The sequence below is a fragment of the Rattus norvegicus genome, chromosome 18 (genome assembly GCF_021556685.1).
Source record: "Rattus norvegicus strain SHRSP/BbbUtx chromosome 18, alternate assembly SHRSP_T2T, whole genome shotgun sequence".
Lineage (NCBI taxonomy): Eukaryota > Metazoa > Chordata > Mammalia > Rodentia > Muridae > Rattus > Rattus norvegicus.
This window is the reverse complement of record NC_141551.1, coordinates 14,974,157-14,994,825: the sequence shown is the minus strand read 5'-3', so window position 1 is coordinate 14,994,825 and position 20,669 is coordinate 14,974,157. Positions and strand designations below refer to the sequence as shown.

Genomic DNA, 20,669 nt, shown 5'->3' with positions numbered 1-20,669 from the left:
ACATTGCTCATGATGCCAATTGATTATTAAGGCCTGATATCTTTCACAGTCCTTGGCCTAGGTGGGAAGAATGACATCTACATATTTAGCTTGCTTATTTATTCTGATTGTTAATCATTAAATAGCTTACTAAGCTATTAAACACGGCACCTTGACAGTCTCGTGACATTCTTAGGACAAGAGAAATTTATAATAGAGTCATAGTCCTCCTATGACTTACTTGAAGAAAATTTAGAATTATTCCCTATAATTCACACTCTTCACTGGGGCTCACATAGCCCAGGCTGGCTTCCCACCCCTTGTATAGCCCAGTGCAAATTTGAGCTCCTGATCCTCCTGCCTCTAACACCCTGGTGCTAGATAACACCAGCTGTCAGGACATCTGGCTGCGAGTTGTTCTCTATGAATGAACATAGGATTGGTGTCAAGCGTTCCCTGAATCTTACAGGTTTAATTTAGTAGACAGGTATAACATTGCTATTTACTTGTGCCAGGAATTGCACCAGCTAGGGAAAAACTGGACATTCAAACTTAGATGAGTGTTGCTAAAATTATTATATAAGCACACTTATATAATTCCTATACATATTTAGTATTTCAAAGATAAGTTCAAAGATTTGACAGTTTTTATAGAAAATGTGAATTACCTTTATTGTGTCTGGCAATATATTTGCCCATGGTGGAGTTTGCTCAGATGTTAAGACAGGCTTTCCCTACCATGAAGTACATGGTTTCTCTTTAATATCTTTCCTTTGTATTTTAATTTTGCAAATAGGTATTTTCCTTCTAAAAGTCTTTTCAACTAAAAAAAAATTTGAATATTTGTGGCATATGCTGCACTATTATATGATCCATGTAGAAAAATTTAGTGTAGCAAACTAATATTTCATAATTTATTTCGTTGTTTGTTTATTTATTCCTGGTGGGGATACTATTAAATATTTATTCCAGATAGAAATTTTAAAGGCTGCAAGACATCATAACAGCAGTATGGTAGTTTATTGAAATTTATTCCTCTAGTCTAAGATCTTGAAAGACCATATCCAGATATGTGCCTATCAAAAAAGCCACAATTCCAGGGAATCAATAAGTCATTCTGAAATAAAGATTGCAGCATCAAACAAGGCAGGAGATGCTAGAAAGTCTCTACCGAAGCTCTCACAGACACCAGTGATGCTGCAAGTGAGAAAGGCAGGCAGATGTCTGGGAATCCCCACATCATTTTCAACTCTCCTTCCTCCGTTAATCCTAACATTGCATGGGTGCCACCAGATGGTGGGAAAAGGATTTTAAAATCCCCACCTTATAATCAGAGAACCTTTCTTTTCCTTCCCAGACACCCTTCCTGCCAATCACATCCTATTTTCAGTATAAAGTTTTTTTCTATTGCTTTTCCCTCTCGAGGGGAAGAGTGTACAAGTCACCCCTGAACACTGTTGCCTTTGCTCATGAAGGAACGTTCAAAAAATAAAGCACACAGAACAAGAGCACTGCAATGTTTTTCTTTATAACATGAATTTGAGGAGGAGGCTTGCCCTCTTTCTACGAACAATCAAACTGGTCCATAAGGAAGATGTTACTAGCACCAGTTACATACAATCACACACTTTCATAGGCCGACCATCAGCACAGGCCATCTGTGTTTGTGGTCCTTACATATGTCAGCCCCTGGCTGTGTTCATCTTTTGTTATCTTTCTTTATGGTTTCAATGACAAACTGCCTTCCAAAGGAGGTCCAAATGACAACACACTCCCATTCCACCCTCCCTTCTCATTTCAATGCATTATGTCATTTTGCAGGGAAGACACTGAAAGACGTGTTTTATAAGCTGTACGCTAAGGCGGCCGTTCGGTGGTGCAGGCAGGTGAGTGCAGGCTGTAAATGCTAGTGGACTGTATTAAAGTTGGCGCTGAGCAGTGCTGTCCAGCGTGTCTGTCGTGTACAAATACAACTTATGAAATAGAGAGTGAAGAAGCAAATAACACTAAATCTCAGAGTAATTTAATTCTCACCTAACGAGAGGCGAAAATGGCCTAATGCATGGTTGATGGAAGGAATTGAGGATTTTTATGGAGAAGTCCAGATGCCCTGAGGACTACATGGTTATTTCTGTCCTTCTCATGAATATTCAATGAGCGCCGGAATGAGTTCCTTAAAAGTCCCATTACTTACTCATCTCTGCAAACAGCTGTCTTCTCTCTGCCATGGTGTTTCCTCTTTTCCCACTATCTTCAATCATTCTGTGGGACAAATTTGAGATAACCTGTGTTATTCTCATGCCAAGAAGGCAAACAGCCATTTCTGTGTAAGCCCATCCAATGTACTTGTGCCAGAGACAACAATTGTTTAGAGGAGTAGACAAGGCACTTGGCGCTTAGGGATGACAACCAGGGTTGGGTCCTCAGATCCAAGTAAAAGTGGGCGGGGTTGGTTTCTGCCTCTTTTCTCATTACTTGGGAAATAGACATAGGAGATTCCTGGGGCAAGCTAGCTAGCAACCCCACTGGCTTACTCCAGGTCTATCAAGAGACCCTGCTTCAGTAAATAAAGTGGAAAAAAACCGAGGAAGATACTTAGTGACAACTTAGGGCCTCCACATGGATCCCCTAATACATATAAAACACATACCAAATTATAACCTTTATACTTTTATACATGTATAAATGAAATATACCATTCATTTAGACTACTATACATATTACAGTATGTACTACTCAGCTTTCATATGCCATATAGTTGTTGAAAGGGATATACATGTTTTTATTTTCTAACATGCGAGGAGTCCCCGAGTTGGCCTGGTCTAGCTGTCTTTTTTTTTTTTTTAATTTAGAGAATACTTTATTAGTTTTTGTAATCAAACCCACGTATATAAGACCTTACATATTTAATACAGTGTGTTACCCCTGTACAAATGGAAAAAACTTAAGTTCAACATTTCTAGACCAATATGGCTGTTAATTTCTGTACAGTGCCAACTCAACACAGTAAACGGGGATACTTTTTTCCAAAGTTGACAGCACAGGTAAAGTTTCAAAAAATTCAAATTATATATCTGTATATATATATTTATATTTATATAAAAAGACCAATAATAGCAGTGTTATGCATCAACAGCAGCAACAGCTTTTCCAGGTTCTGCAGTCATCTGAACAAAACTGTAGAGACATCCAGCATACTCCATTAAAAAAAAAAAGTAAAAAAACAAAACCGGAGAAAACAGCACAGTTCTGTTACTCTTGTGGTACCTGGCACCATTTTTTTTAAATTAGCTTCTCAATCATCATCTGAAAAGAAAACATTCTGAGCAACATCATTAAAAACAGCTCTGATAAAGCACGGTCACTACTACGTATCATAAAGCAGGTACAAGCTATTTTACATCCACAGAGGTATGATACAGTACTGTCCTACATCTATAATACTAGAGGATACAATTTAAAAGGCATTATTTGAGACTTGATTCTACTTTTCCAGCAGAGGGCCCAAAGGATGGTGTGACACAGCTTTGTAAAGAAACATACTCTAGACAGGATTTCCTTTCACTAGTGGCACAGTTCTAAGGATTCATTCTCTCCATGAATGTCAGCTAAAACCGTTATTAAAAAATGAAATATCCCGAGAACAAAACCGTATAACCACCAGATTCACATGAAGATGACCTAGTGGAGACAAGCTGGACCTCACCTTACCAACAAGCTATCAAATCTGTTATGTTTAAACAGTGAGACCTCCAAGGAAGGAGATGCCAAGTAGTGCTTCAAAGCTTCGGACCACAATCAAACACAGCATCCTTTTCAACAGAAGCAGAAGCTCATCTGAATATGCTCATGGATGCTGACATCAACATTTAATCATCTCCTCACTCATCCAGGAAGAGGGGGAGATCAGTTACTACTGTACTTTATTGTGTTCAACCAAATCACCATGTTACAAAAATAGCAAGCTGCCATAGTAAAAAATAAGGCTCCTCTATCCAGCACCAGATAGCATCATTTTACTTTCAAGCCTAGAAATTGCACACTTGTATATAAACCAATCGAAGATGAGGATTGAGAGTTCAACTTGGTGGATTTTTCCTTTGATGAATATGAAGTGTCCTTCCTTATCTTTTTTGATGACTTTTGATTGAAAATTGATTTTATTTGATATTAGAATGGCTACTCCAGCTTGCTTCTTCTGACCATTTGCTTGGAAAGTTGTTTTCCAGCCTTTCACTCTGAGGTAGTGTCTGTCTTTGTCTCTGAGGTGTGTTTCCTGTAGGCAGCAGAATGCAGGGTCCTCATTGCGTATCCAGTTTGTTAATCTATGTCTTTTTATTGGGGAGTTGAGGCCATTGATGTTGAGAGATATTAAGGAATAGTGATTATTGCTTCCTGTTATATTCATATTTGGATGTGAGGTTATGTTTGTGTGCTTTCATTCTCTTTGTTTTGTTGCCAAGACGATTAGTTTCTTGCTTCTTCTAGGGTATAGCTTGCCTCCTTATGTTGGGCTTTACCCTTTATTATCCTTTGTAGTGCTGGATTTGTAGAAAGATATTGTGCAAATTTGGTTTTGTCATGGAATATCTTGGTTTCTCCATCTATGTTAATTGAGAGTTTTGCAGGATACAGTAACCTGGGCTGGCATTTGTGTTCTCTTAGGGTCTGTATGACATCTGTCCAGGATCTTCTGGCCTTCATAGTTTCTGGTGAAAAGTCTGGTGTGATTCTGATAGGTCTGCCTTTATATGTTACTTGACCTTTTTCCCTTACTGCTTTTAATATTCTTTCTTTATTTTGTGCGTTTGGTGTTTTGACAATTATGTGACGGGAGGTGTTTCTTTTCTGGTCCAATCTATTTGGAGTTCTGTAGGCTTCTTGTATGCCTATGGGTATCTCTTTTTTTAGGTTAGGGAAGTTTTCTTCTATGATTTTGTTGAAGATATTTACTGGTCCTTTGACCTGGGAGTCTTCACTCTCTTCTATACCTATTATCCTTAGGTTTGATCTTCTCATTGAGTCCTGGATTTCCTGTATGTTTTGGACCAGTAGCTTTTTCTGTTTTACATTATCTTTGACCGTTGTGTCAATGATTTCTATGGAATCTTCTCCTCCCGAGATTCTCTCTTCCATCTCTTGTATTCTGTTGGTGAAGCTTGTATCTACAGCTCCTTGTCTTTTCTTTTGATTTTCTATGTCCAGGGTTGTTTCCATGTGTTCTTTCTTGATTGCTTCTATTTCCATTTTTAATTCCTTCAACTGTTTGATTGTGTTTTCCTGGAATTCTTTCAGGGATTTTTGCGATTCCTCTCTGTAGGCTTCTACTTGTTCTCTAAGGGAGTTCTTTATGTCTTTCTTGAAGTCCTCCAGCATCATGATCAAATATGATTTTGAAACTAGATCTTGCTTTTCTGGTGTGTTTGGATATTCCGTGTTTGCTTTGGTGGGAGAATTGGGCTCCGATGATGCCATGTAATCTTGGTTTCTGTTGCTTGGGTTCCTGCGCTTGCCTCTCGCCATCAGATTATCTCTAGTGTTACTTTGTTCTGCTATTTCTGACCGTGGCTAGACTGTCCTATAAGCCTGTGTGTCAGGAGTGCTGTAGACCTGTTTTCCTGTTTTCTTTCAGCCAGTTATGGGGACAGAGTGTTCTGCTTTCGGGCGTGTAGTTTTTCCTCTCTACAGGTCTTCAGCTGTTCCTGTGGGCCTGTGTCTTGAGTTCACCAGGCAGGTTTCTTGCAGGGGAAAAGTTGGTCCTACCTGCGGTTCCAAGGCTCAAGTTTGCTCGTGGGGTACTGCCTAAGTCCTCTCCGAGGCGGCAGCAACCGGGAAGATCTGCACCGCCGTTTCCCGGAGCTTCAGTGCACCAGGGTTCCAGATGGCGTTTGGTGTTTTCCTCTGGCGTCTGGATGTGCACAGAGAGTGCAGTCTCTTCTGGTTTCCCAGGCGTGTCTGCCTCTCTGAAGGTTTAGCTCTCCCTCCCACGGGATTTGGGTACAGAGAACTGTTTATCTGGTCTGTTTCCTTCAGGTTCCGGCAGTGTCTCAGGCGCAGGGATCCTGCCGCTCCTGGGCCCTCCCCTACGGGAACCCAGAGGCCTTATACAGTTGCCTCTTGGGCCAGGGATGTGGGCAGGGGTGGGCAGTGTTGGTGGTCTCCTCCGCTCTGCAGCCTCAGGAGTGCCCACCTGATCAGGCGGTGAGGTCTCTCCCCCACGGGGTTTGGGAGCAGAGAGCTGCTGCGGGCCGGGATCCGCCTCTAGCTGTCTTGAGAAGCGTACATTATAGGTTTTTTAGATGAGAGTCATTAGCTCCTATGTGCCTTTCAGTTCCCAGGAAACCAAGGCACTCCCTGAGGCAGTGAAGTATTTAGGCCACTCATGTTTTTCTGTGTCACTTCAAGTCAGCAAAGCATATAGAAGCTTGGCTGAACAATTAGTCTTAAACATGAATCTTGTGTTCCTGGTCTTGCTTGCAAGAGTCATTGTATTATACCTTTATTATATTTTATTTAGATGCATGGATAAAAAGTCTGATTGCTTGGAATAAACTTGTCTCAGCCTCAGTGTTGCTGTGACCCCTGGGACCCAGGCCTGATTGACATTCTCCAATGATAGCCAAGCAACCCTGGCTTGTTAAGTAAGTGCTGGTGCTTATACTGGCATAAAAATTACTAAGCATCACATGACCAAATACTTCACACAGGCAATTGAGTTCTAATCTCTTTCTTCAACCATGCTATCATCCCATACAAGCCAATTTTAAAAATGCTATTAAAATACAAACAACTAAAACAGAGAATAAAAATTGGGCTTGAGAAGGAAGATAATGACGAAGATAATAGAATGCCACGTATTAGAAGGGGTGGTTTTAGGATAAATATTGAGGTTACAAGCTAATGAGCTGGATTTTTGTTATATCTGGTTAAACTTTAACAAAAACTAACTCGGGCTCATCCATATGCTATGCAAGTGTTCCACCACTGAGCTATTCCTCAGGAATTTTATGCTGTTTTGAAATAGAGTCTTGCTAAACCTCCCAGGGTGGTTTTCATTTCAGTGTCTCAGCTTCCTGAGTAGCTGGGACCTCAGGTATATAGCCTCGTGCCTGGCTTTAATTAAACTATCAGAAGCTACAACATACATATGTATGTATAGCATCATGCCTTCCATTTTGACTCTCAGGCACAGTGAGCACATGGAATGCCTGCATGGGTCTTTGGTTTTGATGTGGATAAGCCCCGCCCTTTCTGGAAGGCTTTTGTCCATGTTTCTCTAACTTGTAGCTACTCCCAGGCCTAGGTCTAACTGTGTCTTACTCCGAAATCTCCCAAAATTCTATGATGGCCTCGATTCTGAGCCTCCACAGTGTTCAGAGTCTGACGTGAATCTGTTCCTCAGAGCTTAGTTCCGTACCATGTACCCTCCAGGAAGTGTACCGTACCCTGTGCTGAGTCAGAGCTCCTCCTTGTAGATTGCTTACTCTATGGTCAAGCAATACGTGAACATAAAGGCAGGTAGAGTTGACATATTGTGACCTGGAGAACCTTTCCTCTTCCTCTCAGATTCACATCTCCTTCAGTGCAGAGGAAGTGGGTGGATAACACCTGACATTTGAATATAGCTCCCAACTTTGTTTTAAGGACTCAGAAGCAGAAGGGAGGCAGTGGGGGAGTCACAGAAGACATCCATGGCACTTTCTTGTGTCTGTCTATGTGCTGGGGCAGGATGGGAAGAACCCAGAATAAACAGGAGGGATTGCAGCCTGGGGACTGAATGAGAACATCTGAGGTTAACAGTGGCATCCGAGGTCACTGTGCTGACCAGCTGGGCCATGCACGCCTACTGAAATGTCTCATTTCCACACTAACAGTGCATTTCTGAAGGTAGCTGAGGATACCTCATTCATTTAAGGTTCTTCACAGATGGCCATTGGTGTTTATTGGAGAAATGAATGAATAGGGAATGCAAAAAAGTAGAGAGAGGTGGGTAAAAAGCTAAATTTTCTTTCCATACAATAGACTTTCCAATATGACACAGAAAAGTGAAATTCAAGCCGTACTCATTTCAGAGGTTCGTTATTTGAAGAAGGAGAAAACAGATTTGTGTTTATTAAAATCCAGGACTAACACTGGTGTGATGGTTCAGCAGTTAAGTGCACTGACTACTCTTCCAGAGGTCCTGAGTTCAATTCCCAGCAACCCCATGGTGGCTCACAACCATCCCTAAAGGCATCTGTTGCCCTCTTCTGGCATGCTGGTGTCCATGCAGGAAAGCACCCATACATTCATTAAATAAATAAGTAAATGGAAACGAAATCCAGGACTATAAACTTTTAAGCAAAATCATGTCTCATGAAGTAGAAGCTGGAAAAGTTGCAAATTCCATGGTGTGCTCGCCAAAACTTGTTGATATTAATCCACTCATAAAAGAACCACAATTGGAAGGACAATTACTGTGATGTGATATGAACTTTTTTCTTAGATTTTTTTTAATGATATGAAAATAAAAAGAAATGATGGAAGCTAGTGGGAGGGGCACAGATTGGGAACTAGAGGGTTAAACATTGTCAGTGTATTGTATACAATGATGGAGATTGGTGGAAGGGGCAAGATTAGGCACTAGAGAATTCAATGTTGTCAATGTATCATATACAGACATGATAGGTCAAAATGAAGTCTATTGTTTTATAAAATTAATCTATCCTAATCATTTTTTAAGATAAAGAAACTTCAAAGTGTAAGAAAGGCCCCCAACTCTTCTGTATCCATGGAGAGGTTTGAAATAAAACATTAAATAGCTCGTGACCCAGCAAGAAATAAAGAATAAATCTTTAGAGGCTAAATAAGGAGAGGGACTGCAAAATTCTGTTTTCTAGGTAAGACACAGACCATGTATACCCAGGGTCTCACAGCGATCCTGGATGCCTATACTGACTGTGCCTGTCAACAGCCAATCAGAGAGAGGCTCATGGGGCCATATATTTTTTCCTGCTGAACTGTTGACAACTGATGGATTCTTGGGGAAGGACAGTCATTGTTTTTAGTTGTGTACCCAACAGTGAGACTAGCCAATGGCCAGTTCCAACACGTGACCACACAGATGGCTCTAACTAAAATCAGTGGGTCACAAAACAAGAAGACATACATTTAGTAAAGGACCTTACACGAAGGAGGGGGACGATAGGAGTTGGAGGGAGATTCAAGAGTTTAGTGGGTGAGAGTAAACAATGCGTTCTATACATGTATGAATCTGTCAAAGAATAAACTTAATTGAAAGAAGCATGAAATAATACATGTAGATGCAAAGATATTAGAAGGAATATGAATTATATTTTAGTATAAGTTCACATTAAAATGCCACAACCTCAAGCTATTTAATTGTGTGTGACATCTCTTTAATTCAACACTAGCCACAATAAACATTGAGTTCATTAATATGGTATATAAGGAGTTTGAAAGGAACAAGTTAAATTAATGGTGTCTTACATTTGCACAATTATCTAAAAATCACAACCTTGAGAGGAAAAAGGGAGGAAGGGGGAATTATAGCTCCTGAGTTGTAACTGAACCCTGAGCCCCAGGCAGGTTGGGTTAAATAGTGAGGAGGCTTCCATCAGGGCAGATCAATTCCATTTATATTTTGTTTTTTAATTCTTAAACTCCCAGACTTACATGGGGTCCAACTGCCAATAGCATCATACTAGATGTTTCTGTACAATGTGGATTAAAATTTCCTGAAACTGGTAGGCTGAAACAAAAGTAATACGTCTTAACTTAATGGAAAAGATTCCCAGACCTCTCAAATTTGCTGGGACACGTCTTTGTGTGTCATTTTTTAACGGCTGCCTCCTGTTTGAAAGTACTGTTATACTGGAAATAATTGTGGAGAGTAAAGCAATTGCAGGCTTGCAGGTTTCTGTAACTCTAGACACAAGTAATCATGCCAGATCACACACAAATTCACATCCACGATTTAAAGCTGTTTAAGCCTGCAGTGTTTGTAGAATTGTCGGGCTTCCTTCTTGCTCCCTTTTGCTCCAGGAGGTTGAAAAAAATGCTGGGGTCGGCAACCGTGCCTTATTGCAATCCAAGAATTAATAACAGCCATGAATCCCGTCTCCAGCTCCTTTCCTCCTTTAATTGGTTTATCGGTGTAATATAAACACCTGTTGCCCCTTTGATACGAAGGAAGGCTTCTCATATGACCTTTTCAGATTTACAATCTAGTCCTAACCTTTGCCAATATAAAAAAAGTATTCAGAACATATTTTTAGTCTAACTATAATTGTGTTTGCTTTCTTCTCTAGGTCTTTGTCTACATGAGCCAGTGGCAGTAGGAAAATACTGTGGTTAATAAAAGTGTTTTCTTGATGGATCTATCTATTACCTATCTATCTGTCTGTCTGTCTGTCTATCTATCATCTATCTATCTATCTATCTATCTATCTATCTATCTATCTATCTATCTAACATGTATGTATCTATCACTCTCATTCATCCATCAATTGTCTATTTATAATCTTTTTTCTATCATCTATCTATTATATATCCATCTATAATTTCTCCCTCCGTCCCTCCCTCCCTCCCTCCCTCCCTCCCTCCCTCCCTCCCTTTCTCCATCCATGCCTTCCTCCCTTCCTCCTTCCCTCCCTCCCTCTCTACTTATAAACCTATCTACTTAGGAGAAGAAGACATACCCCTCTAGTGTACCGAACAGCCAGGTGGGTTCCTAGCAATTTGTTCTATCTGAAGTATCCAGTGTAGCCATTCTCAGCTCTGCTGCCAATTAGCAAAATCCAAAGACCTTATCCAGGGCACCAGTTCTTTGTCTACTGAATGTGGAGTCACAGTGAACACTTGGGCCTTTCAGAAGTACCCTAGATGGTTTGGATACACAGCAGAGTTTGAAACTACATTTGTAAAAAAGCATCTATGCATCACTTGGGCCCAGAAGATACTAGAAGCAAAATGAAAGTCACATACCACTGCCCTCATTGTCTGTTGTCAGGTGAAAACAGAGATAAGCCACTGTCCTTGAGCTCTGCCTGAGTCACCTTGAATTTCAAGAAAGGCTAGATTTTATGTTTCAGAGCCCATCCTCCATGAGGTTAATTATTCATAAGAGCAGGAATGTACCTTTAGCCAATAGTAGATGTCAACTTAGCAGCTCATTGGACCACTCTGTGATACGGATGAGGATGGAGACAGTGATGGGTCAGGGATGGGTGGGACCAGCAGCTCATTGGACCACTCTGTGATATGGATGAGGATAGAGATAGTGATGGGTCAGGGATGGGTGGGACCAGCAGCTCATTGGACCACTCTGTGATATGGATGAGGATGGAGACAATGATGGGTCAGGGATGGGTGGGACCACACCCATTGATCAGGCTCTCTTGTTGTGATTTCCCTTTCTTTTGATTTAAACCTAAACCTCACTCAGTTCCCTGAAAAGATAGGCTTGGAGTCACTTGGGCCTCTTCCCAGTGTAGCCCTTCTGAATCGCTCTCTGATCTTCACTCCTACTAGACTGCTTAATTGGCCACTTGGGAATGGTGATTGAGCTTATCCTGCTGGGGCTGCTGGAGCCTGAGCTTTCACCCTAAAACCCTCGGTGACAGGTTAAACTAGAAATACAATGCTAGCTGACTTTGAGGATTAACTTACTTATATACTAGAGTGGCATTCTTACATTACTTTGTAACTTATTTTTGTATGTCATAAGAGTTTGTAAAATGTACTTTGAGCCAATGAAGAAGATAATTAATTCCCTTGGGGAATGTAACTACACCCAAACATACATATATTGACAAAGGTATCTAAGAAGGCAGGCTTTACAAACTAGAAAATGCCATTTAAAAGCAAAAAGGCTGTTCTTATTTTAGAAGGAACTTCTATCTATCTATCTATCTATCTATCTATCTATCTATCTATCTATCTACTCTATCTATCTATCTACTCTATCTATCTACTCTATCTATCTATCTATCTATCTACTCTATCTATCTATCTACTCTATCTATCTATCTATCTATCTATCTATCTATCTATCTATCTATCTACTCTATCTATCTACTCATCTATCTATCTATCTATCTATCTATCTATCTATCTATCTATCTATCTACTCTATCTATCTATCTATCTATCTATCTATCTATCTATCTATCTATCTACTCTATCTATCTATCTATCTATCTATCTATCTATCTATCTATCTATTTATCTACTCTATCTACTCATCTATCTATCTATCTACTCTATCTCTATCTATCTATCTATCTATCTACTCTATATCTATCTATCTATCTACTCTATATCTATCTATCTATCTATCTATCTATCTATCTATCTATCTATCTATCTTTTGAGTCCAGAAGAAACCTTCTGTACTCAGGCTACACAAGCTGTTTCAGGAGAGCTTCTGTTGGAAAGGACGCCTGCTTCCTTCCTTGTACAGGCTGCGGAGTAGGGCTGGCACAGGTCACAAGGAAGCTTTTGGAAGAATAATAAAACTCAGAGTCCTCAGAATGTCTGTGAAGGGCCCAAGACACATGGGTAAGGTTAATAAGAAGAGAACTCAAGGCTCCCTAAGGGGAGATGACTATGAGGAAAAAGTCCTCTGATCCTCTGCTTCGAGTCTGACCCTGGGACCTTAGATCCTATCCAGGGGACATGTGCCTTGGGCAATGCTTGTAGTCTACGTTTATTCATGAGTGAAGATGTCACAGGAATTGGGCCATCATGTCCTGCTGAATGAACCTAATGATGGAGGTTTCCTTGTCCTTCCTGTGAGGTTGCTAAGTATTTTGAAATATTTACGTATTTCTTATAGAGTCAGGGCTTTGTTTGTAGCTCAGGCAAACCCTAAACTTGTTCTCCCATCTTTGTATTCTGAGGGTTTGGATGGCAGACCTGTGCCAACAGACTCTGAGCTCAGCTTTCGCCTTATGAAAATCAGAAATAACGATCAATTCTAAAATGCTGAAGAAAAATTGTGTGCGCGCGTGTGTGTGTATATGTGTGTATGTGTGTGTATGTGTGTGTGTATGTGTGTGTGTATGTGTGTGTATGTGTGTGTATGTGTGTGTGGTGTGTGTGTATGTGTGTGTGTGTATGTGTGTGTAAGTGTGTGTGTGCGCGCACGCGTGTGTGTATGTGTGTATGTGTGTGTATGTGTATGTGTGTGTGTGTGTGTGTGTGTGTGTGTGCACACGCACCGTGTGTGTAAACCCAGGACCTCTCTGGGCTACTTTTTATCTAGACTTCTGGGACAATGAATCCTGCGGGAGACTGGGTAAAGGTGAATGAGATAAACGAGCAGGACAGAGCTATATTTGTCACACGGCTCAGGGAAACCTGTGGCCTTTAGATGTTTTGTTCTTTTTTGTATAAGACAGAGGCTCTTGTAGCCCAGGCTGGCCTCAGCCTCCCTAAATAGCTGAAGATGATCTTGAATTTGATTGATCTTTTTACCTCCAACACCTAAGGATGACAGGCATGCATCACTCTGTCTGGTCTGTGTGGTTAGGGGGATTCAGACGGGGCTTTAATACATGCTTGGCACGCACTGTACTGACTGAGGTAGGTCCCAGCCCGTTGGCTTCTTTATTAAGGTGGAGGTGCGAGTGTGAGCATGAGCAAAGGAAGGAGGCAGGAGGGTATCTGCTTCCTGGCTCATATTACCCAATGCACGCACACATGCACACACACACACACACACACACACACACACACACACACACACACGACACTGAAGTCAGACGTTTACCGAGAGAAGCAATAACAATAGTCATCTTCACTTTACAAAACCAGCCAACTATGTACCAAGCAGTGGTACAGGGTCGTTCCACTCTCACGTAAGCCAGATGGTATGAGTCCCATTCGACCAAAGAGAAACCAGGGTTCGGAGCATTAGCGGTTGCCCTTGTGGGAGAGTCAGCAATTTAAACTTTCAAACTGTATGTCACATGCTTCTTAAGATTCAAAATGGAGTTTCTGAAGTGAGGCTCAGGGAGATGCCCCTGTTTTCTCGGGGGGAGGGGGAATTGCCTGCCGTACACACTGAAGTAAACCCTAAAGTGTGTGCTAGTGGATGCCAGAGATGGGTGGGTAGGATGGTGTTGGTGGGTTGTGTACAGAGCATTTAGTTAAGGAAAGAGACCTGTGAGCATGGTCTCATCTCCTCTGTGTTTCATCATCTTTCATTTCTCTGCTCTTTAATTTCACTTTCTAAGTCAACCTTTCTTTCCTCTCTGCTTGTTCTTTTATTTAATTATTCCTATTTACATTTATGTTTTTTCTTTTCCTCTTCTCTTTTATTCATACCTTCCTCTGTCTCTCTGTCTCTCTCTCTGTCTGTCTGTCTGTCTCTCTCTCTCTCTTTCTCTCTCTCTCTGTTGTTTGTGTGTGTGTGTGTGTGTGTGTGTGTGTTGGGGAATATGAGCCAAATTATCTCAAAACTTAACACTTCTCCTCTTAAGAAAGATCAGGAAGCAGAGAGAGGAAGAGAAGTAATAAGAGGGAGTTGGAGCACCCGTGAGTCCCATGGCAAAGCCTGTTGGCACTTCTCACAGCTACCCACCTTCACCTGGGACCTTGTGTCATTCACAGAGAAGGGTATTCACTTGTTTGGGGATCATGTTGTGGAAGTCGAAAACTCTCAAACGTACCCTGTGCTCTTTAAAGTTTCCTTGGGAGAGTGAGGAAGTTCACCGTGTAACTATTTTGGCCACTTCCTTTTTCATTCCCTGCTCTCGCCCGGAGAGCAGGTGGTGATTTGAGTCATTCAAGAAGGGAGAGAGGATGTTCGTATGTGCTTGTGGGAGGCAGGGTGTGGATGGTGTCCCCTCAGAGCCAGAGCACAGAGCTAGCAGGGAGGGAAGAGTAATGAAAGGAAAATGGAAGCTGAGACATATGGCAGACAGGGGAAGATGTCGGTTAGTCTATCATGGTGTAGTGACAGACACAGAACCAGCAATGAAGGAGTTTCCATCTAGGGATAAGAAGATGAATAAAGACAGTAGATGTGCCTACTGTTTTTTTAAATCTCCTTTCTCACTGCCTATTGATCTAGGTACATGTTTCCAAAAATCTATTTGTGTCAGAGCAATTATTTTTAAAGCATAAGTTTTACAAATCCTACAGTGTAGAAGGGGTTGTTTCTTAGAATTATATTTTATTTATTGTGTGTGTGTGTGTGTGTGTGTGTGTGTGTGTGCATGTGCATGGGGGGGCGTGGAGAAAGGGAAAGAGAGAGGAAGAGGGAGCAGGAGCGGGAGCCGTAAATGTGCATGTGGAAGTCAGAGGACGACTTTTAGGAGCCTGTTCTCTCCTTCCACCATAGGGTCCCAGGTTTGGTAAGCACCTTTGTTGACCAGATGAACCATTCCATCTGTTTTTTGAGACAGAGTCTCATCATATCCTTATGCCTGCCCTGGAACTCACTACATAGTCAAAGCTGGCCTGCAACTCACAGAGATCCACTTGCCTCTCCCTTCTGAATACTGGGAAGAAAGGCACACACCAGCACCCTGGGGTCCTATTTTGTTTCTTAAAAAGCACACATTTAAGGTGTTAGGATATGGCTCAGTATGTATGGTGCTTGCAAGGCAAGACTGGTAACCATCATCATTCCCAGAATTTGTACAAAGGTGGAAAGAGAGATCCAACCCCATAAAGTTGTCATCTGAACCACCCTCACCTCCAGACACACACACACACACACACACACACACACACAGAAACACACAGTCACATGCACATACAGACACATGCAGACATAGACATATATACGCAGACACAGACACACACAAACACATAGACACACATAGACACAAACACATATATAGACACACATACAGACACAGATACATATAGACACACAGAGAACATACACAGACACACAGACTAGCACACATTCTTAAACATTTTAAAACACATTTAAATTTAGAATACAAGTAAACATTCACTTCATAATATTATTGTTTGTTTGTTTGTTTATTTTGAGATAGTTTGACTTTTTATTCCAGGCTCCTCTGGGACTCATGACACTCCTCCTCCCTTAGTTTTTAAAATGCTGGAGTTACAGGCCTGAGACACCATTCTGGGTCTGACAAATTTTCAATCTATCTTACTTTGTCAACAAGATAGTTTAATGTAGTTAAATATAATAGTAATTACTATTACACTCTTTTTGCCTATTTAAATTCTATCCACGGTAACTATTCAAGTCTGATTACAATATGGACAACTTAGAAGCCAGCAGAGGCCTTGAAGGGACACTGATGATTTCAACCCAGTGAAACTATTGCTAAGCATAGAGGGTTAATACACTTAGATGCCAAAATTAAATAGGTCACCCAGAGCAGAAACAGGCCGAGGGCATGTGCAGCCAAGAGCTATGCACAAGATCTGCAGCGGTAAACAGGGCCATTTTGTAGACCAGGGTCCTTTCTTCTGGATGAGGGTTGAGTGTCCTGACAGGACCATAGAAGGGGAAGAGAAGAAACAGAAGCAGCCCTTATTTTTTGCCTCTGGATCTGTTCCTCTTAGTTATAAGGCCTTCAGTTAGAGCCCTTCCACTGAGGACAATTCAATGTGAAATTGAGGGAGTGTTTAAAAAAGAAATCTGTTCACTGAGAGAGCCATGGCTCTCAGTTGGTAACTGCCAAGAATCCCAGACTAGCCCCTGGGAATATGGCCTTCTCTTCAGTCTGGATTGCCCAGGAACCCTGCGTCATCCTGGGCAAGCAGAGGCACGAGTGGCCCTGGCTTCTGTAGCGGTAAGGGCCTCTCAGGTTTCTGGACTTAGTGTAATAACAATGACCAACATTTAAATGTCCCCTCTGTGTGTCCAGTCTCAAAACTAAGAGTATAATGTATGTTGGCTTATTGATTTCTTATCCGAACTGTGAAAGAGCTTATATTTCACCACCATGTTTTATGATTAAAGAAATTCAAAATTGTCTCTCAGAAGCAGGTACCAGATGCCCTGGAACTGGAGTTATAGGTATGTGACAAAGGGGTTGGAAATGCAGCTGCAGGCCTCTGAAAGAGGAGCACTGGTCTTAACTGCCACCAGCCTCTCCAGCCTCACTGTGTTTCACAGCTGAGAAGGTGAAGGCCTGCAACAAAGTCGAGGGAAGAGTTTCTTGGCCCTAGAGGCACTCACAGCTGGATTCCCCCAAATTCTGACTATGGGATTTTCTAGGGCAGAAAGGACTTAACAGATAATTGAAAGAAAGGGCCAGCGACATTTCTCACTTGGTAAAGGTGATTGCCACCAAGGCTGACGACCTGAGTTCTATACCTGGGTCCTGCACAGTGTAAGAGAACCAACTGCAACTTGTCCTCTCATCATAAATGTGCCTTGGCATGTGCTCACGTGCATGTGTGTGTGCGCAAACCCCCCTCCCCCCACACTCATAAGTAAATGTAATAACATTTTAAAGAGATTGAGGTAAGGCCATATCTTTTAAATAATTACTGGGTGGTGAGGAATTATGACAGCTCAGAAAAGCAAGCAGGTTTAAGGATTGGAAAAAGGACCTTAAAACACAAAAATATAGGTGGCTTTTTGGCAGCTGCACTGACACCCTGGTTTTGTATGCTGTGCCTCATTTCCAATCTCTGCACCTATAAATCTACAGGATTGTGTGTGCGTTTCAAATTAAGTCGCTAAGTGCAAGAAGCTAAGAAACATTCGTAGGCTTAGACTGCTGGGAGCCTCGGAATCAGGGCAAACAGTTAAGGAGCCTCTCCGGAGACAGCACATACAATTGGCCACCCTGCAGGACCACCTCCTCATTTCTCCTCAGACTCTCTGATGTTAAATGGCAATTCCTAACTGTTAGGATATTAGTCAACTCTCAGGTCATGTGGTATTAGCATCTCTGATCTGTGGACGGGGGGAAGAAAGGCATACAGATGTTAAAGGATTGAAAATTGTACTTAGATCAGTCTAAGTGACCTACAGGCCAACATTTTGATCCCTATATCTTACTACCACATATATTTGAACAGCATTTATTGAGCATAGCACACTAAAGCTAGCATAAGCCACATACTCAAAGCTCAATATTCTTGAAGCATCTGCACAGATTATACAAGTGTCACTATACCAACTATGCTCCAAGTGTAGTTGACCCCAGAGGGCCGCGGTCAAAGTCCTTATCGACATAAGCTCTTCCAATCTTAGGTGCTTCTTGATTAAAATCAGTCACACGTCTATCCGTCTGATAACATTTCTTATCAATGGACTTAATAGGTTCTGATTTTTTAGTCTGGAACCAAATCTAAGAGACCTGAGAACATAAACTCAGTTTACCCCAAATAAGATGCAACATGGGAGCAGTGGCTTACTGTATGTTTCAGATGCTGGCTGATGGCACTCTCTCTTCTGGATTATTGAAAGCTTCTGGTCTGTTAATACCCCTACCCTACAAAAAGTTTCCACAGTAGCAACAAAGATGCTGGTTAGTGACTGGCTGCAAAGCAGACTAAATAAACATAGTCCATGACATCTGGTTCTGGGTCTGCAACATTGCGACTTTCTGCAATCCACGGTCCGATAAGCCTGGTAGACAAGTTAACACGAGTAACACAAGCATGGCTTCTCGGGAACTTGAGTTCACAAGACATCACAAGAAACCAATCGATACACCACTATCCTTCATATGGGACTACCTGAGTTGGAAGATAGATAAATATTGTCATTCTGTTGCATAAGAGTAATTGAAGAATGTACAAATGAGGATCATGACCTTGGGACTTTACGATCCAGAAAACTAGAACTACAGTGAACTGCATCAGTCCAACTAAGATATCAGGTCCTTTTCATGGTATGTTTTTATTACCATGCTCTAAAAGACAAAATAGTATATAATACACATGTGCAAAAATGGGCCTACATAAAGAATCAGAAAAAATCTAATTTTGAATCATAATCTTCTTAAAGTTAGAGTTTATAAATGGAACAAAAACAAATCCACAAGCACAGATACACAGGTACACAGAAACACACAGATACACACACATAGATACACATACACACATACACATATACACACATACACACAGAGACATGCACACAGATACACAGATACACAAACATACACAGAGATACACACAGATACATAAATTCATAGATACACACACAAATATTCATACAGACACTTGTAGCTGCATACACACAGATGCACACACACATAGATATGCACACAGATACACATACATACACAGAGACACAGAGATGTGTACACAGATACAGACACAGATACACATACAGATACATACAGATACACAGACACACAGGTACACACATGGTTTCTCTGACTCATGATGACCATGGTTTAATCACAGTTTTACTTCTGGACAAAACATAAAGTTATCGGTAACCGACCATTCCTAAAAACATCCGGGTACACTTTCAAGAGTTCAAAAAAAATCACACCAGTGATGTGTACATGCATGTACCCTTTGGAACTCTGAATAGTGAAGTTCTAGACTCTCTCTTTGCTTTAGACTTGTGAATTCATGGGAACAAGTATCCCTGGACCAGACAAAAACATAACACAGGCCAATAAGCAGGAGGCTGTGTCCCAGACTGAACAAGCAGTTTTGTTTTTTAACAAAGCCTTTTTTCTAAGAGTACTTACTCAAGCCATTTCCTGGAGGTGCTGGGCACACAGACAAGTGGCCACCACTCCACTGTTACTCAATGCATGGACGAATTTAATTGTACCTAGTGACTTCAAAGCCTGAATGATTTCAAACTAATGCCCTGAAATAATCAGGCACAGAGTGACAGGACTACTAAATCTGGCATTTACAGGCTCCAAAAGGCCAGTGAAAGGGATTCTGGGACTTGAGAAGATTCCTATATGTGAAGTATATCTTTATCTTTGAAGCTTGGATCATCTAGAAATTAGTTTTGGAGTTTTCCCCTTCCAGCTGTAAGCTGTCACAGTATTAGGCTTGCAGTATGAATTGAGTCTCATGTCTTCTATGGACATATAATGTCAGGTCATTACAGTAAATCTCAGAATCTGTATCATGTTTTGGGAACAAACAAGAGAGATACAAAAATGAGAGTCCCTCCAAGAAGCTCCTTAGCGATCCATGTCTGTTAGTAATGGGTCTGTTCTACCTTTCTTAACTTTGTATCTTACTTGCTAAGGTCAAAGAAACTCCAAAGTCTAGAGGCTAAGGCGAGGCTGTCTGGGTAAGGAGCAGATCCAACATGAGGACCCAAGTTCATGGCTCCTGGGTAGAGATGTCTTTTTCTTTTAAGATTCAGAGCTATGTTCCACTGAGTCTTTCTTACAAATGCTTTCTAGGACTCTGAGAAAGAAATGGATATGGGGTTCCAGGAACAGGGGTGCTCCCAGGAGACTCCTGGAATTGACAAATGATTGCTACCCACATCAGGGCCCCAGATATCTTTTCAAGCAAGAAAGCCACTGGTTCTATCTGATAGAAAATGTTTCAAAATTGTGCCATTATCTTCCAATGCCTATACACTGGCTTTAAAGGACCCAAACAAATGAGACCTTTGGTTTATGCCAATGTTTCATAAAAGGATGTACAGCAAGAGTATTTGTAATAATGCAGCAAAGAATGAAGGCACAGAGAAAAATCGATGGTCATTTTTAGTTTTAAGTACACTGCTGAGTATGAGAAGTTGA

The 20,669-nt window shown here is 41.3% G+C and overlaps 1 protein-coding gene and 1 long non-coding RNA gene across 56 annotated transcripts in view; one reads left to right on the top strand and one right to left on the bottom strand.

Annotated features, from left to right (window-relative positions):
* LOC120098123 (uncharacterized) overlaps positions 1–10,363 on the top strand; it is a 52,336-nt gene extending 41,973 nt beyond the window's left edge. For 3 of the 6 annotated variants that reach the window (XR_015642814.1, XR_015642812.1, XR_015642810.1), the window contains one exon: positions 10,290–10,357. This is a non-coding gene — a long non-coding RNA (uncharacterized LOC120098123). Of the gene's footprint in view, positions 1–1,800; positions 1,866–10,289 lie in introns of all 6 variants that reach the window. The other 3 variants (XR_015642813.1, XR_015642811.1, XR_015642809.1) reach the window with 2 other exon arrangements.
* Dtna (dystrobrevin, alpha) overlaps positions 1–20,669 on the bottom strand; it is a 362,070-nt gene that overhangs the window by 128,239 nt on the left and 213,162 nt on the right. For all 50 annotated transcript variants that reach the window (XR_015642372.1, XM_087592983.1, XM_087592987.1 and 47 more), the window contains 1 exon segment: positions 2,174–2,241. Coding sequence is in view for 49 of the 50 variants with exons in the window: in XM_087592983.1 (XP_087449109.1) it covers positions 2,174–2,240 (67 nt within the window). In the remaining variant the exon portion in view is untranslated.